Source organism: Chanodichthys erythropterus, chromosome 21 (assembly GCF_024489055.1).
Source record: "Chanodichthys erythropterus isolate Z2021 chromosome 21, ASM2448905v1, whole genome shotgun sequence".
NCBI classification, from domain to species: domain Eukaryota; kingdom Metazoa; phylum Chordata; class Actinopteri; order Cypriniformes; family Xenocyprididae; genus Chanodichthys; species Chanodichthys erythropterus.
The window spans coordinates 33,398,606-33,416,086 of record NC_090241.1 but is presented as its reverse complement, the minus strand read 5'-3'; the positions used below and the strand labels follow the sequence as shown (position 1 = coordinate 33,416,086).

At 36.2% G+C, this 17,481-nt stretch overlaps 3 protein-coding genes across 3 annotated transcripts; all 3 read right to left on the bottom strand.

Annotated features, from left to right (window-relative positions):
- Positions 1-886: 886 nt before the first annotated feature.
- On the bottom strand, positions 887-4,383 carry LOC137010565 (odorant receptor 131-2-like). Its single transcript, XM_067372634.1, has 3 exons — positions 4,360-4,383; positions 2,887-3,156; positions 887-1,606 (listed from the first exon to the last, which is right to left on the bottom strand). Exons 1-3 carry the CDS (start codon positions 4,381-4,383, stop codon positions 887-889), a joined length of 1,014 nt encoding a protein of 337 aa, XP_067228735.1.
- Positions 4,384-6,456: 2,073 nt separating this feature from the next.
- LOC137010564 (odorant receptor 131-2-like) lies at positions 6,457-7,407 on the bottom strand. Its single transcript, XM_067372633.1, has one exon. It carries the CDS (start codon positions 7,405-7,407, stop codon positions 6,457-6,459), a length of 951 nt encoding a protein of 316 aa, XP_067228734.1.
- A 5,613-nt stretch (positions 7,408-13,020) lies between these two features.
- On the bottom strand, positions 13,021-14,122 carry LOC137011449 (odorant receptor 131-2-like). Its single transcript, XM_067374306.1, has one exon. The coding sequence runs from the start codon at positions 13,999-14,001 to the stop codon at positions 13,219-13,221; it is 783 nt and encodes a 260-aa protein (XP_067230407.1). The 5' UTR covers positions 14,002-14,122; the 3' UTR covers positions 13,021-13,218.
- Between the last annotated feature and the right edge of the window lie 3,359 nt (positions 14,123-17,481).

The window sequence follows — 17,481 nt, the reverse complement described above, 5'->3', positions numbered from 1 at the left end:
CCCTCAGATGGCATTGCATTAGAAACCGTCATGCTACTATGTTAAATACAGCTACATGGACTTGGGAGTACTATGGAAAACAGTTGTCACTTAACAGGCTCACATCAAGAAATGCAACTCGAATCTTTGTTACACAAGGAGAAAGCTACACGTCTGTTCAATGCAGTGATGCGGTTGAGTTCTCTGGGCCTGAGCTCATCTCAGATGGTCTAAAAGACAGTGGAAATATGTGCTGTGGTCAGACGAACACAGATGAGATGACAATGAGTTCTCAGTCCCAAAGACGAAAGGGACCATCCAGACTTTCATTGGCGACAGGTGCAAAAGAGAACATCTGTCATGGTATGGCGGTGCACAAACTTGCATTTGTGTGAAGGTACCATTGACGTGGAGGCATGCATTTGAATTGTACAGAGACATAAACTGCCATCAAGATGACATCTTTCATGGGTAGCAAGACAAACCAGGCTTCATTCTGCATGTGATACATCAGAGTGGTTGTGCCTGACTGCCTGCCTGTAGTCCAGATCTGACTCTTACTGATATGACCCATCATGAAAAAGAGAATCAGATTGTATCAGGCAAGATTGGGTAAAAATTCAACTTGCAAAACTGTAACAATTAGTATCCTCAGTTCCTAAATGATTAAAAATTGTAATTAAAAGGAACGTTGATGTGACACAGTGGTAAACATGGTTCTGTCCCAACTTTTTTGGAGTGTGTTGCAGCCATCAAAATGTGTTTATACTTAGAAAATACAATATCAACAATATCAGCCTTTCTTCTAATGTCTTGTTGCCTGTTAAAATGTCTCCTACACATGAACTCTCTCCAGAAATCGGTGTCACCTGTAAATCATTCATGTGGTATAGCAGTGAACAAAACATCATCCAAGCTTTTGAGAGAAATGGCTGGCTGGTTTTACTCTCCATGCTTTAGAGATAAAGTATCTGAGCCAATACTTGCGAAACTTCTCATCTCTGAATCCATATATCATTGGACTGAGAAATCGCGGGATGATGTAGACCAGAAGAAAATTAACATAACGGATCTCCAGGCTATACATAGGAAACAGTTGTATGAGCTGAGCCTGCATGGACGGCACGACAAACGCCAACATGCACAGCAGCAGCTGAACCCCATGGAGCAGCACTGTGTTACGGGCCTTCTTGGCCAACACCTGGTCGGTGGAAGCCGCACGGGCCGTCAGCATGATCTTACAGTACGTATAAAGCAAAGTCAAGAAGACAAAAGAGAAATATACACTATCAAACACAAGGTTCTTGAAATAGATCGAGCGGCCTCGGAATAGGAGCGAGTGATCGCAGAAAATGGATGTGTGGAAGAACAGAGGTGGTTCTTTGGCGACAGTGACGAAAAGATCGGTGAGAGGAGGAGTGAAGCTCAAGAGGAATATCACCCCGATGATCCACATGGTGCGTGTCACCGTGCAGATGTGGCTGTAATGGAGAGGGAAGCAGATGGAGATGTAGCGCTCCAGGGCCATGCCGGCCAGGATGAGAGGGGTGGAGCGGGTGGTCGTCACAGCGGTCATGATCAGCGGACAGCAGGCAGACGCCAAGATCTTTGAAAAGGCATAACTCACCTAGAACAGGAGGAAAAGACCACAAACAATATACATATTAGACCATGTCATTGTTTCATTATATAGTCGTTATGTTTTAACATCTTTGTTTTCATCCATTCAACTTGTTTCAAGGAGTTTTCATAGTTTCAACTTTGATTTTGAAGTAAATTTAAACTAAAAATAAAACTTTTTTCAGTTTTGGTGAAATGAAAATTGTATTTAACTTTCTTACAACAGACAATATCAAGACAAAAGAATTATTTGGAGTTGGACAGGGTATATTTTAGTTATATATTTTATTTTACATTTTATTAGACTTTTATAGTGTTTTTAAAAATACACTGCTGTTCAAAAGTTTGGGGTAATTATGGAGTTTTTTGGGAAAGAAATTAATACTTTTATTCAGCAAAGATGCATTTGATTGGTCAAAAGTGTCAGTAAAGACATTTATAATGTTAAAAAATCCTGGAAAAAATGCTTCACAGTTTACAACTCTTTTCAACATTGATAATAAATGTTTCTTGAGCAGCAATGATTGGAATGATTTCTGAAGGATCATGTGACACTGAAGACTGGAGTAATGATGCTGAAAATTCAGCTTTGCATCACAGGAAAAAAAATACATTTTAAAATATATTCTAATAAAAAAAAAATTTAATAATATTTCACAATTTTCACAGTATTTTTGACCATATAAATTCAGCAACTTCTTTCAAAAACACATTACTGACTCTTTTGAATGGCAGCATACTTTAAACTGGCTAAAAATAAGTACATGGTTTGATATCCCAAGTGAAAAAAGTACACTTCCATAATGTACTTAAAGTGCTCTATTTTCACATACTACTTTTGTACTTAATATACTGAAAATTCTACTTTAGAACTAAAATGTGCTTTAACATACTATCTCTGTATTAAGAAAAATGTATTTAGTAACAACTTGTAGAACCCATCTTTCATACACTTTCTTTTCATACACAGGTTCAAGTGTACTACAAGTGGTAACTAAATACATTTTTTAAATACAGTTAAAAGCACATTTTAGTTCATGTTCATGGTGTCTCAAAATAGATGTTCTTAAGATTATCTTAAGCAGTAGTAAAGAAGAATTTGTAGTATATTAAGTACAAAATTAGTGCGTGAAAATAAGGCACTTTAAGTACTACATTATGGAAGTGTTGTTGTTTTTTTCACCTGGGATTTTGTATCAAATGCAGTGACATTCAGGCATTTATAAGTGTAGCATAAGTGTCTTTTGACTAATTTTTTGGCCCCATATATTTAATCTTAATACTAACCACATACAAGGCAGTTACCAGTGTCAGTTGTACAGCATCATTAATGACCATGCAGATAAACATGATATAACGTGGATCTTCATAGAAGAAACTGTGCTTGCGGAAAGTGGACACCATACTGCAATTAAGGACACTGAGCGCCAGCCATACAAGCATGGCCACAATGTTTTTAGTGAGAGCAGCGCTGAAGCTGTCCCGGGGTATTGCATTCACAAGGAGTAAAGTAGAGTTACCATACTCTGAGACAGCGCTGGAGTTCATGTTCTCAACCTGAGATGATAAAGCACACATTATAGACAGAGTATATACAACTTCACTTAATATAATAGGCTATACATTCTGCATTGCACCATTCATCTTTTACAGTTAGTAAAGCTAAATACAGACAAAGCCATATAAAAAGACATGCATGATAGACATCTCTTAAGCAAGTATATAATATGTAAAAACATTTTCTGTTGCCAGAGCTACTGCTACATAATTAAATAAGAACACTTAATAAGATATGTTTTTGTTTCCTGAAAAAATGTCATTAACCAGTCTTGTAAGGCACAACATATCCCAATGTAAAGTGATTGCTTCATATATAGTGATAAGTCAGTAAGTCAAACCCCCTCTTACCTAGAATGCCTCCTTGCCTTCCCTGACAGTCCCAGTCTGTGGTGAATCTCATATACTGTATGGATGTGATATAGATCAAGGTAGTTGATTGGAGGATGCCAGAGAACTCTTCAGGGGTTTGTCATTTTACTCCATAGCACTGGTTTGTTTTTCCCATGCAGGGATAAAAGGATGTAAACAGAGGTGTAAACCAACACATGCTAAATTAGTTTTTAAATATGACATTTTGGTCACACTTTTAGGGTACAATTCTCACTATTAACTATAACTAACTATTAACTATAATTTTTTCCCCTTAATAAACTCCTAATTACTACTTATTAATAGTTAGTAAGGTAGTTGTTAAGTTTAGGTATTGGGTAGGGTTAAAGGATGTAGAAAATGGTCACGCAGAATAAGGAATTAATATCTGCTTTATAAGTACTAATAAATAGCCGTATTATTAGCTGTAATAAAAGTGCATTAACACTATATAGACCGCAATGCAATAGAGAAAAGAGACATCAAAACACTGATAAGAGGGTTTAACCATATAGACTATAAGAGCAGTTATAAGCCTGGGCATAAAGTTAGATTTAAACTCAGATTCTGATTAAACTAATCTAAGAGAAACCGGGAGACTATTCCACAGATTGGCCGTGCAATAAAAAAACAAAAACAAAAAAAACATCATCCCTCAATTTTAGTCTGGATCTTGGAATTATTAACAATCTATGCTCAGATCAAACGACCTCAAAAATCTAGCAGCGCTTCGCTTCACTTCAGAAGGGCTTTATTAAAGCTTCTTGTACTCCACGTGGAGTACATTTATGATGAATGGATGTGGATGGAAGCACTTTCACACTTTCATACTCGTGAAACCCTGTACACCGCCATTATAAAGCTCAGATGCGTCAGGATATTTATTAATATTTATCTGATTGTGTTCATCAGAAGGAAGAAAGTCATTTACAACCTAGGATGGCTTGAGGGTGAGTAAAGCTTGGGCTAATTTTCATTTAAAAGTGAACTAATCAGTTACGATATTCGGCATCTGTCTTGTTTTGTGTGTGGAGTTTTGTTTTTTCCCTTTCAAATGTCTGTGCAGGGATTGGCTGCTGTGGACAGATAGTCATTGGCTGAGCTTTCTTTTGAATTTCCTACAGGCCTCTAGGGCTGTGAGTCAAACAGGTCCAGCGAGTTTCACTCTGATCGGCCTCCGTTAGCCGTGTCTGATAGATTCTCAAACTTCAGTGGCTGATGGAAGACATGTTTTTTGAGATAAGTCAATGTCCATGACACCTTGGATGAAGGCACTGCATGCCAATTTTCAAATAAATCTGACTAATGGTGAGGAAGTTATTTTTTCCTGTTATAGCACCACCAAGTGGCCAGTTGCCGTGTCCTTTAATTTTCACGCGATCTGAGTTTGATGAAAATATCTTATTCCATTCGCGAGTTATAGCCGTTTTAATAAAAGTGGCTCCACCCACTTTAAAAGTGAATTGTAATCGGAATTTCAACTTTTTTTGATATTGACAATCAGACTCATAAGAATCTCTCTGCATTGGTTTGGTGCCAAACTGGGCCAAAAACCTAGGACTAGTTCGCAAAAGTAGTTTTTTCAAAAAAATCCAAAATACCTGAACATTTCGAATCCAATGGATTTTGTCCGTCTTAAGCCAAGGATTCCAACGATATAAGACACAGAAGCCTACACCTAAACGGTTAATGAGTTATGAGCCATTTCATACTTTTCGCCACTGTAGCGCCCCCATCAGACCAGTCGGGGCAAGCCTTGGTGATGTTGTAGAAGGTGTTCAAAGTTTTCAAAGTTTCAAGTCTTTACGACTTACTGTTTGGTCTGCCGGATTACTTTTAGGGGAGAATACTGATCCTTGGAAATTTTAACAATTTCAATAGGGTTTACCCTAACCTTAACCCTACGCTCTTAAACCCCTAATTCTGTAACTGATCAGCAACCCGTGCAAGTATCAGTGCAGTGTAACAGCATGCTTGTATGTATCAGTCTCTCAAACTGCAAAAGTTAAAAACTCTTAGCCTTAGATGGCAATCTTAATTGTTAAAAGGACTTGACAAAAGTATTTATCTGTTTACCAAGTCTGACTAAAATTTTTTGAACTTTGTGTGATTTTTTACCTACAAATTGTATATTTTCACACAAGTTTGTATCGAAATTCAAACAAAATCATACTATACTTATGAATTCTAAAGTTATCAGGTTGGTTTAATGGTTTGGCCATTGATGTCTTCCATATTAGGCCACAATTTTCTAAATGTGATGTACAAAAGGAAATGAATGGTTTTGATTCATAAATAAACAGTTTATTACATTAAATAAATTAGCTACTTCTGTGAATAGAATGTGATTACATATATATTTTGAAATAATAAAATAATGAAATAATGTTTATTGTTTTTAAAGAAATTTCTTTGCAAATGTACAATTCGGCTTTATTGAAAAAGGTTTCATTTTTACATCCAATATTCTATTTATAGATGATAAAACCATTGATTATATCTGCAGTTGTTACCTTAAACAACTATTGCCACCTGATTTAAAACATAAAATTAGTTTTGTTGGTATACATTCATGTATTTAGTGATTTTTGACCTGAATAAAACCAGTTCATAATATATGTACACATATATGTTACCATTTTAGCCCATTTTTTTCAGTGTACAAACAAACAAACAAACAAACAAACAAGTAAACTGGATAGCACAAATCGACACTTTAAAAAGAAATGACGGTCTGTTTGCATGTCTCATTATAAAGCTCAGATTTTATTTATTCAAAATAATTATCAGTGAACATTTTCAGAATATCTGGGAATTACTAAACAATACATGGGGAAATTAAACATTTGCCAAGACAGAAACACAATTTGTTACATATCAGATTCCAAACCCTTGGCACATTATAATATTACAAAACTAACAATCTATTTATTCTTCTTCATCTTTGCATTCTACTCTTGTATCTATTCTAGGATGACTGCACACAAAATACCTCTTTAGATACTTGCGGAACTTTTTATCCCGCACTCCATATATGATTGGACTCAAAAAGCGTGGCAAAATATAGACAATTAGATAGTTGGCAAAACGGATTTCTAGGATGCGTCCCGGGAAGATGATGTGTAAGATGCCCTCCACACTGGGAGACACGTAAGAGAGCAAGCACATGAGCAACTGCACCCCGTGGAGCAAGATAGTGTTGGTCGCCCGTTTGGCGCACGTTCTCTCGGTGGAGAGCGCACGAGCCGCGAACACGATCCGCAGATACGTGCACAGCAGCGTGAGGAACACCAGCGAGAAATAAATCCCATCGAACGCCTGCCGCTTATACAGCAGCACCGGGTCTTTAAACACATTTGGCCTGAGACAAAAAACAGCAGTTTGGAAGAAACTCAGAGGTTCTGTGGCTAAGGTCACGAATAGGTCAGTGATGTCAGGAACCACAGATATGAACCAAATGAGCCCTATGAGCATGTACGCGCGCCGCACGGTGCAGATCTCGGCATGCCGCAGAGGATAGCAGATGGCGATATAGCGTTCGATGGCCATGCCGGCCAGGTTCACAGGTGTGCTGCGGGTGGTGAACACCGCCACCAGGATGAAGAAACAACACACTCCTACACTGATGGTATACAAGGCGTAACTGACCACAAACAGAGCGATGGTTACGGTGAGCTGCACTGCGTCGTTAATGACCATATGTATGAAAAGAATATAGCGAGGGTCCTCGTAAAAGATCTGGTGTCTGAAGAACGTGGCCACTACGCTGCCATTGATGTAGCTGAGGAGGAACCACACCAGGACCACGATGAAGTTCTTCATGAAGGCCATAGTGAACGTGTCTCGCACGAGGAGTTGTTGGCCTAATGTTGAATTCATCACTCAGGGCTTAAGTCTGAGAAAAAAAACATGACAAGTTTGCCAATCATTAAAAAAAAAGTTCAAGATTTTTTAAACGACTTTTTAATTTAATTTCATAATATTTATATTTATAAATACAAATAGATTTATATTTTTAAATATATATATATTTTTTAATATTTTTTTAATATATTTATATTTTTAAATATAAATACATTTTAAAAATTTAGTTTTTTTTTACAATGATAAATATTTAAAGATGTTGTTTAGGGGGGTTTACACATAAATATTTTAATTTATATATATATATATATATATATATATATATATATATATATATATATATATATATAAATACAATATATATATATATATATATATATATATATATATATATATATATATATATATATATATATATATATATATATATTTATAAATACAAATATATACATATTTTTAAATATACAGTCATTTAAAAAAAATAACATCAATTAATATTTCAAGATAATGTTTGGGGGGGGAGGGGGGTTTACACATAAATATTTTAATTCATATATATATATATATATATATATATATATATATATAACATTGTATTCAAGACACATTTTATCAGACTGATGACTGATGATGCACCAAATATAGTATTTAGAATAAACCAATGGAAAACCTATAGCATTAAAACATTCAATATTAATGTTATAACATGTTTTTAAAAAGGAAGAAGAAGATGATATTCCTATAACATGATTGTATAAGACACAAATAATGAATTATTTTGCATAAATCTGCTGAATTGCTCACATCATGCTTTCAGGTCTGTATAAGCACAAAATAAATAAAATAAAATAACATATTTTGTATTTTGGTCTTGTGATGTAGATAAAACCCATCAAATTCCTTTTCTTTCCTTCTGTTTTCAGTGCTTTTGAATATGAACAACCATCCAGAAAATAAGAAATGTAGCAGAAATCACTATTCAGTCAAGATGTCAGTACTACAAAGCATATCATTCATAGTTAGCACAGAATTAATGAATAGAAATAGAGCAACTGAATGGAAAAAAGACTTGTAGTTGGTATATTTAGACCCCAGCACTCACCCCTGTCCAGCACTCGCCCCTGTCTGGCCAGCACCAGCACTGATGAAGACATGGCAGCTTTTTAAATGCTCACACACTCTGATTGTAGATGATGAAATCAGTTATGACACTGGGGAAAATAAAGAAAAACAAATATCCTATATCCATCTTGTTCTCATGCTGCTTTATCTTTTTTCGTTTGAAGATTCAGGAAAACTGAAAATATTTGCTTCAATGAATCATGTTTAAATATCCATATACATACATATGTGTGTGTGTGAGTGTATTTATCAAGTAATTATATTAATTTTATTATCATTTTAACAATGATAACACTGATTATTTCTTCATCACGGCACCTGTTAGTGGCTTGGATATATTAGGCAGCAAGTGAACATTTTGTCCTCAAAGTTGATGTGTTAGAAGCAGGGAAAATGGGCAAGCGTAAGGATTTGAGTATCACAAGGGCCGAATTGTGATAGCTAGACGACTGGATCAGAGCATCTCCAAAACTGCAGCTCTTGTGGGGTGTTCCCAGTCTGCAGTGGTCAGTATCTATCAAAAGTGCTCCAAGGAAGGAACAGTGGTGAACCGGTGACAAGGTCATGGGCGGCCAAGGCTCATTGATGCATGTGGGGAGCGAAGGCTGGCCCGTGTGGTCCGATCCAACAGACGAGCTACTGTAGCACAGATTGCTCAAGAAGTTAATGCTGGTTCAGATAGAAAGGTGTCAGAATACACAGTGCATCTCAGTTTGTTGCGTATGGTGCTATAGCCGTAAACCAGTCAGGGTGCCCATGCTGACCTCGTCCACCGCTGAAAGCGCCAACAGTGGAAACGCGAGCATCAGAACTGGACCACAGAGCAATGGAAGAAGGTGGCCTGGTCTGATGAATTACGTTTTCTTTAACATCACGTGGATGACTGGGATGCACTATGGGAAGAAGGCCAGCCGGAAGAGGCAGTGTGATGCTTTGGGCAATGTTCTGCTGGGAAACCTTGGGTCCTGCCATCCATGTGGATGTTTGTGTGTGTATTTATAGAGTAATTATATTAATTTATTATTATTTTAAAATGTATTTAAGCATGATTAATTGAAGCTTGAATATTTCTTGAAATCTGCATTGTTAATCCTTTTGATCTTTTATGAAAAAAATAAAAATCTAACCTTAATCTAACCATAATTTTCTTGCAGCCATTTCCTGTTTTGTGAAGCTCAACAATCTTTTGCTGCTCATCAGAACTATATTCTTTGGTTTTACTCATTGTGATGAATGATTAAGGGAATTTGGACTTTGTGTTTCCTCATGTTTTTACTCCTGTGGAACAGGAAGTCATAGCTGGACATTTCATGTTCTTAGTCACCCTTGTGTGCTTAAAATATATAAAAATTAATGTAAATATACTTCAGAGATATTTTACTCATTAAAAATTCTAGTGTGCGAATAACTGTGGCCAATGTGTTTTGGAGAACAACATCTATTTCATAATGTGATTTCCCCCCACTTTCAATTCTTTTACCTAAATGAAAGGTTAGAGTTTAATTAAAGATAAAAAGGATAAACAATGCAGATTTATGATCATATTTACCAAAGGTGCCAATAATTCTTAACACAACTGTATATATATATATATATATATATATATATATATATATATATATATAGCCTATATATCTATATATATATATATATATATATATATATATATTAGGTCTGTCGACGTTAACGCATGCGATTAATTCAAAATCCTTAACGCATTAAAATAATTTAATGCATATTATTTAATGCAAAAAACAAATAAATAAATAAAAAATTACGGAAGCATGTGAAATTGCATCATAACGTAGGCTAATCTACGCCACGCAGTATGATATTAAAGTCCATGCTGATTATAGTAGAGATGGCAGAGAATCATTCATTCCAGTGTCTGTTTCGCATTAAAGGAACACTCCACTTTTTTTGAAAATAGGCTCATTTTCCAACTCCCCTAGAGTTAAACAGTTGAGTTTTACCATTTTCGAATCCATTCAGCCGATCTCCGGTTCTGGCGGTACCACTTTTAGCATAGCTTAGCATAGTTCATTGAATCTGATTAGACCGTTAGCATCGCGCTTAAAAATGACCAAAGACCGACAGAAAATAAAAAGTTGTGATTTTCTAGGCTGATATGGCTAGGAACTATACTCTCATTCAGGCGTAATAATCAAGGAACTTTGCTGCCGTACCATGGCTGCAGCAGTGCAATGATATTACGCAGCGCCTGTGAGCCCCTGCTTGAACGTGACTTGCAACCATGGAGACGTTTGTGAGAGACGCTGCGTAATATCATTGCACTGCTGCAGCCATGATACGGCAGCAAAGTTCCTTGATTATTACGCCTGAATGAGAGTATAGTTCCTAGCCATATCAGCCTAGAAAATCGCAACTTTTCATTTTCTGTCGGTCTTAGTACACGATTTAACTACAGAAGAGTCAAGTTTTAAATAGGAAAAATATCAAAACTCTTTAGTCATTTTTAAGCGCGATGCTAACGGTCTAATCAGATTCAATGAACTATGCTAAGCTATGCTAAAAGTGGTACCGCCAGAACCGGAGATCGGCTGAATGGATTCGAAAACGGTAAAACTCAACTGTTTAACTCTAGGGGAGTTGGAAAATGAGCCTATTTTCAAAAAAAGTGGAGTGTTCCTTTAAAACACAAACTCTCTGTCATTTTCTGTCATTGTATCTGAAGAGCGTGAGCCCTCCCGCATCACGCTGTTCCTGTCTGAACGGAACGTCGAAACATTCCACCGCTGTGTGGCCAGATTATATGGAAAACTATGTTTCTCGGCTGGATAAAGCTAGCGAGCTTCTTGCTATAAAGTTCTCCACCTACGGTTCGGCACGCGCTTGCACCGCGGTTCATTCCAAATCTGACGACGACGACAGACATTTATAATAGGGTTTGTTGAAATCAACGTGCAAAACAGACAGACGGATACGGCTAATGCATGTTTCAGTCGATGGATGTGCATTCTGATTTCCAAATACGTTACAACTGCGATGATCAAAAGAACATGGACACGTGCCGAAAGCTCTCTGCCCAGTCATTTACGCCGTCATCACACGGGTGTTGATAGCGCGCGAGCGCAGGTGAGACCAGTGCCCAAGGAAGTCGACCGGAAGTTGAAGTCGGCCGGGTGCCGCCATCTTGTAGCAGAACTTCACTTGCGTTAGCATCCCCATTGACTCCCATTCATTTTGGCGTCACTTTGACAGTGAATAACTTTACATCTGAGGCGTTTAAAGACTCCATTTGTCCATTATTTATTTCCAAAGATACACGACAATGTATAAAGGGCTCCATTACCTTCTATGTTACATTATGGCCCCGTAGAAACAGTTTTTGTAAAAATAAGCTAACGACTGCGTCATAACCACTCGACTCTCTGTCGCACAGTAGAGAAATTACCGTACAGACAAGAAGAGAAGCTCGCAGGCAATCGGGGAGACGTCAAGAGAGAAGCCTACTGGCGTTACATTTTAAAATACTATACAAACTAATTAATCAGAATACTTACTCCTGCTCACTCACGCCAAAGAACTCCCCGCTCAAGCTCGCCGTCTCTGCAAAATTAACAATGGCAGTTTGCACGCACAGCTACTAGAAGATTTACATCTGTCAGACAGGTTGCTGACGTCATCAAGCTTAGTTTGAGTCTGCGCGTCAGAAAAGGAAGTGCTAAAAATCGCTAAAAATGGGCTTCACTTGTCTCAATTGAGTTCCAATGGGGTCGCTGTGTCCATTTCTTTTACTGTCTATGGGTGAGACGTGTATCAGTCTCCCTACTGGATCTTTGAATTACCGTTTAAAGGGACAGCAGTCTAATATTCCTGCTTTCTGTGTTTAATGTTAATCAAAAGACAAAAGATGAAGAAATCACTATTGACTGAATAGCTTTTGTAACTTAATGTTACATCTTTATTTAATCAAAGAAGTTTATATGCAGTTATTTTATATTTGATTAGTTTGTTCAATTTCTGAAAACTATTGTTAGATGAAAAACCTTTAATTGTGATTTTTATGGGTGCTTTAGTGTACATAAATGTATGAATTATATTAAATCATATTCTTTGGTTATTTGGTGTCCTTTTTTTTGGAAAGGCATCTAAATTTTCCTTGAAAAAAAGCAGAAAAATACAGTTTTGTGAAAATCACACTTCAATCTGATGGTTTACTTTGATGGATATAAGCAATGATGGCAAAATGAATGTGTTAAACAAGATAAATGGTGCATGCTTAATTTCAAGATAAGTGTGCAATTAATCACAATTAAAAAATGTATCCATTGACAGCCCTAATATATATATATATATATATATATATATATATATATATATATATATATATATATATATATATATATATATATATATATATATATATACACGCATACACTCCAAATAATCATTCATTTTACATGGTTTAAGGATGCCATTTTACTGCAAAACAAGATAAGATCCATTCTAGATGAACTAAACATCAGGGCACTTTTTGTTTAATATTGCGTGCCAAAACAGGGGTCTCAGTTCACCTCTGTAAAGCGTCACTTGTTCATTACTTTTCAATGTATTAATCATGCTCATTGCACATGTAGTGCAGTATATATTTCTTTCAAACACTTCCACAAATCAGATTCATTCACAAATGTTGCTTACAAAGTCAACGGCTTCTTTACAATATTATTATATAGTGAACCTTCATGTGGATTTATTGGAAACTTTCACCAAATTCCTTTTGGGTTGGAGAGTTGTCCTCATCTCGAACATTGTACACAGTAAGTATTTTTTCAGGTAATTACAAAACATTTTATCCCTCACGCCATACACAATAGGACTGATAAACCTGGGCATTATCTGGATTACTAAATAACTTAAAAATCTCATCTCCAGGATCAACATCGGAAACATTTCCGCCAACAACCTGTCCAGAAAGGGTCCGGCAAACGTCAGCATGCACATCAGAAGCTGGATTCCATGTAGGATGATGGTACTCCGAGCTTTGCGAGCATCCGAGTTTGTGGCCTTTGCAACAAACATGATCTTTAAGTAAGTATACACTATAGTCAGCCACACAAATGCCAGGTAAATGATATACACAACATTTCTCTTTTCAACCATATATGGGTTATTGAACAGATAATCTCTGTAGCAGAAGATATTGCTGTAGAAGAAGGTCCGCGGTTGTATAGCCAGCAGGATGAACAGGTCTGGAAGAACCTGGATGGCGCTCAGGGTCCAGATTAGGCCGATAAGGATGTGTGTTTTACGTACAGTACAGATCTGAGCGTGACGCAAAGGGTTGCAGATGGCGATGTAGCGCTCGATAGCCATGGAGGCGAGGGTCAGCGGTGTGTTGAGCGTTGTGAATATAGCACTCATCAACAGAACACAGCAGAAAGAGACATTGATAGTAAACACAGCGTAACTTAACACATGAAGAATGACTGCAATCGTCAGCTGAATCATGTCGTTGAACACCATGTGAATGTAGAGAATGTACCGAGGGTTTCCGGTGAAGATCTCATGCTTGATGAAGGTGTGGACGAGCGTGCCGTTGATATAGTTGATGGAGATGCACAGACCAACCACTATCACATTCTTAGCCACTGCTGTGCTCAAGCTGTCCCGCAAAATCTTGGGTTGTGTGATGTTACCCACCAGTGAAAGGTTCATCTTTTGATAACACCACTTTCTGGAAAAGAAACAAAAAAGAGAGAGAACGTAGAAGGTTAAACACTGTGCATCAAGATAACTGATTGCTAGACTGTCTAGAACAATGTTATTCAATTGCATCAATAAAATTCAAGTGCATCAATAAAGTAACAGTAAATTCATCAAAGAGTCACATAAAGTTCAGTTGTCTTTACAGTAATACCTCTGCAGACTTTCCAGCCTGTTGTGAAAGCTGACGAGAAATCTTATTTTATACCATGGGATGCCCGTCTTGGTAATAGAGGTCAGTATCCTCTAAAGGATCTCCACGTGACTAACCTCATGTGACGTCAGAAGATTTAAAGCAATATTTCTTTTAAAGCAATATTGCATGACCTCACCAGGATAACCTTTTGAAAACATGGAGTCATGGTTACACTCTCAGAAAAATTGAACAAAATTTGTATCTTTAGGGGTACAACAGCTTGTCGCTGGGGCAGTACCCTTAAAGATACATCTTTGTACCTTATTTACACATAAAAGTTCATAGTAGTACCTTAAGGCTACTCAAATGCACCTTTTAGGGGTAAATAAGGTACAAAGTTGTCCTCCTGATTTCGCCAAGTGCAACATGTTCCTGGATCAACATCTTTGTTGATCCTGGAACAACATTCTAATCAACCAATCAGAATGAAATGACAAGTTCAGTGTTATTCACCTATTATTTTTCTCTGATTTTAGAGATAAGTTAAGGGTAGGATTAGGTTTAGGGATAGGGTGTATAGGGGTATGATTACATTTTCGAACAAGAATGTTGACCCAGGAACGTGTCTTATTCGGGAAAATCAGGACATGCTCCTCCTGTCCCAGAGAAAAACTGTTGTATTCCTAAGGGTACAACTTTTGCACATATTTTCTTCTTCCAGGATGTTCCAGATGCTGTAATTGCACCATTGTGCTGTTCAAAAACATCTTTCTGCATTCACTGTAAACCCTAACATTAAAATGACATGATAATTTTAAGTTAAATGTATGAATTTACTTTAAAATTTACAAAATTTTCAAGTTAAGAGCAATTAAAATTGTATGAATACAAAATTTAAATCTTCCAGTTCTGCATACTTAAACTTTGAATTTCTTAACTTAAAAAAATTGATGTACCTGATTACCTCAAATTTTTTGAGTTTTGCCAACTTATTCAGGTTTACATTGTTGACAGGCATTCAAAAGAGCTGTATATTCTGCTAAAAGACATACAGTACAAATAAAACACAACAATAAGCCTCTAGTCATTCTCTTTCAAGGTTTCAAAGGCCTGCAAATGCAAACATTCAATATCATATTCTACATTTTGAAGTTTTATTTTAATATAGTGATGCATTTCAATCTCAGTGTACTTTTGAGTTTGCTGTGCAAAAAGGTTTTCATCATTCTTACTGTATATCATTCTAATATATTGATTTATGTAGGATTCTAAACTGGAAACCAGCTTACTCTTCTATACTGATTCAATCTGTATACAGTCATCATCAGCTCGGTGAGGCCTTGGAAAAACGTAATTAGCTCCTTTTGTCACAAAAATGATAAAGAAAAATTCAATTTGATGTGACAAAGAAAGCACCATGATAAAGACTTTAAACATCTCCATCTCTTCATATCTTTAAAAGTTATTTTTAACAATTTAGGGTGTGATTATTAACATCCAGACCACCATAAGTGATGACCTTTGAACCTTACTCCATAGTTTTTATTGATAAAAAACCACATACATTTATCTTAAATTAAGATTATATAAATAGTTTGGGGCCAATACGTTTTTTTTAAGAAATTAATACTTTTATTTAGCAAGGATGCATTAATTGATCACAAGTGAAAGTAAAGACATTCACATTAATGCAAACATCTCTATTTCACAACTGTTTTCAACAATGATAAAAAATAAATAAGAAACATTTCAGCAAATCAGCATATAAGGATGATACATGAAATTGACCCTGGATTTATTTTGCTTTTGGATTTGACTGATTTGGCCAAATCTATGATTGTGATAGTCATCAGATTGTCATAAATATTAGTGAATATCCCAGCAAGGCTGTAAAGTTGCATCACCTTGTCTTCACATCATCTTCATGATCACATGACTGTTAAAAAACAAACAATTAACTCAAACCTTTTTTAAAACTGTGACCTTTACCTCAGCATTTGTTTGTGTTCCTAAAAAAGGCAATCATGCACAAAAGGGAGTGTTGTTGAGATAACAAGACATTTGTCCTTTCAACATCTGAGCTGCAGTAATTAACACGCTTCCACTGAGACTAGCGGGAATCTCTGACATTTCATAACCTCCACTGAGTCTAGTCTAAGTAAGTGCGATGGCAGGAGAGACTCGAGCGTCTCACGCCCCTGAGATCTGCAGGCAGAAGGTCAGAGCAGTCAGGAACACTTGTTGTTCCGAAGCTTGTATTCCTGGGAGTGATTAGCACGTCTACGGGGAGAGCAGAAAAGATCATAGAACATAATAAGGGATATTGTTTTAGATGTTCAAAGGTCTGTTGGCATCAGGAGAGATTCTGTTTTGAAATGTTAAGGCTAATGGTGTCTTGCGTTTGGATTACGCGGTGGCTGATGTAAATGAATCAGCTGAAGTCTGAAAAAAATTGTGGATGTATGTCATATTCAAATAATAATAAACATTACCTTATATTTAATACTCAGTGGCCCATGAAAACATGAAGCCACAGTTAAAAACACCTTAATGCTACACAACGTAATGTCAAACCAAGTGACATTTATTTTAAAGATAGATAACACAAGTTCACTTTACAGGTAAAACATTCCAGAAAACATTCACACACAAATATATATCCTAGCTAACAAAAAGAATGTTTTGCTTGTTCCCATTATGTTCTGAACATTCAAAACTTTACGTGAGTGATGTATAAATAAAGTTTTTGTGCTAATGTTTTTGTAATGTTTTTAACCCTTGTGCTGTTCGGTCTGATTTTTAAAAAAAAAAAAAATAATATTTTTATGATGAAAAATTGTACATGTAAAAAACAAAACAAAAAAATGACACTTGTATTGTTCGCGGACCGAATTAGAAAAGAAATGGGAGGCGAATTTTAGCTAGTGGAAATGTTTGGTACTGCGGCCAAACAAAATCTTACTGAAGGCTCATTTTTTGAGATATCAAACTCAAAATTTGGAGCACAACTTGTTTAGATTTATTTTTTTGCCAGATTTATTTTCTCATAGTTTTAGAGTAAAACATGTTTTGGAAAATATATATTTCATATAAAATTTTAAAGT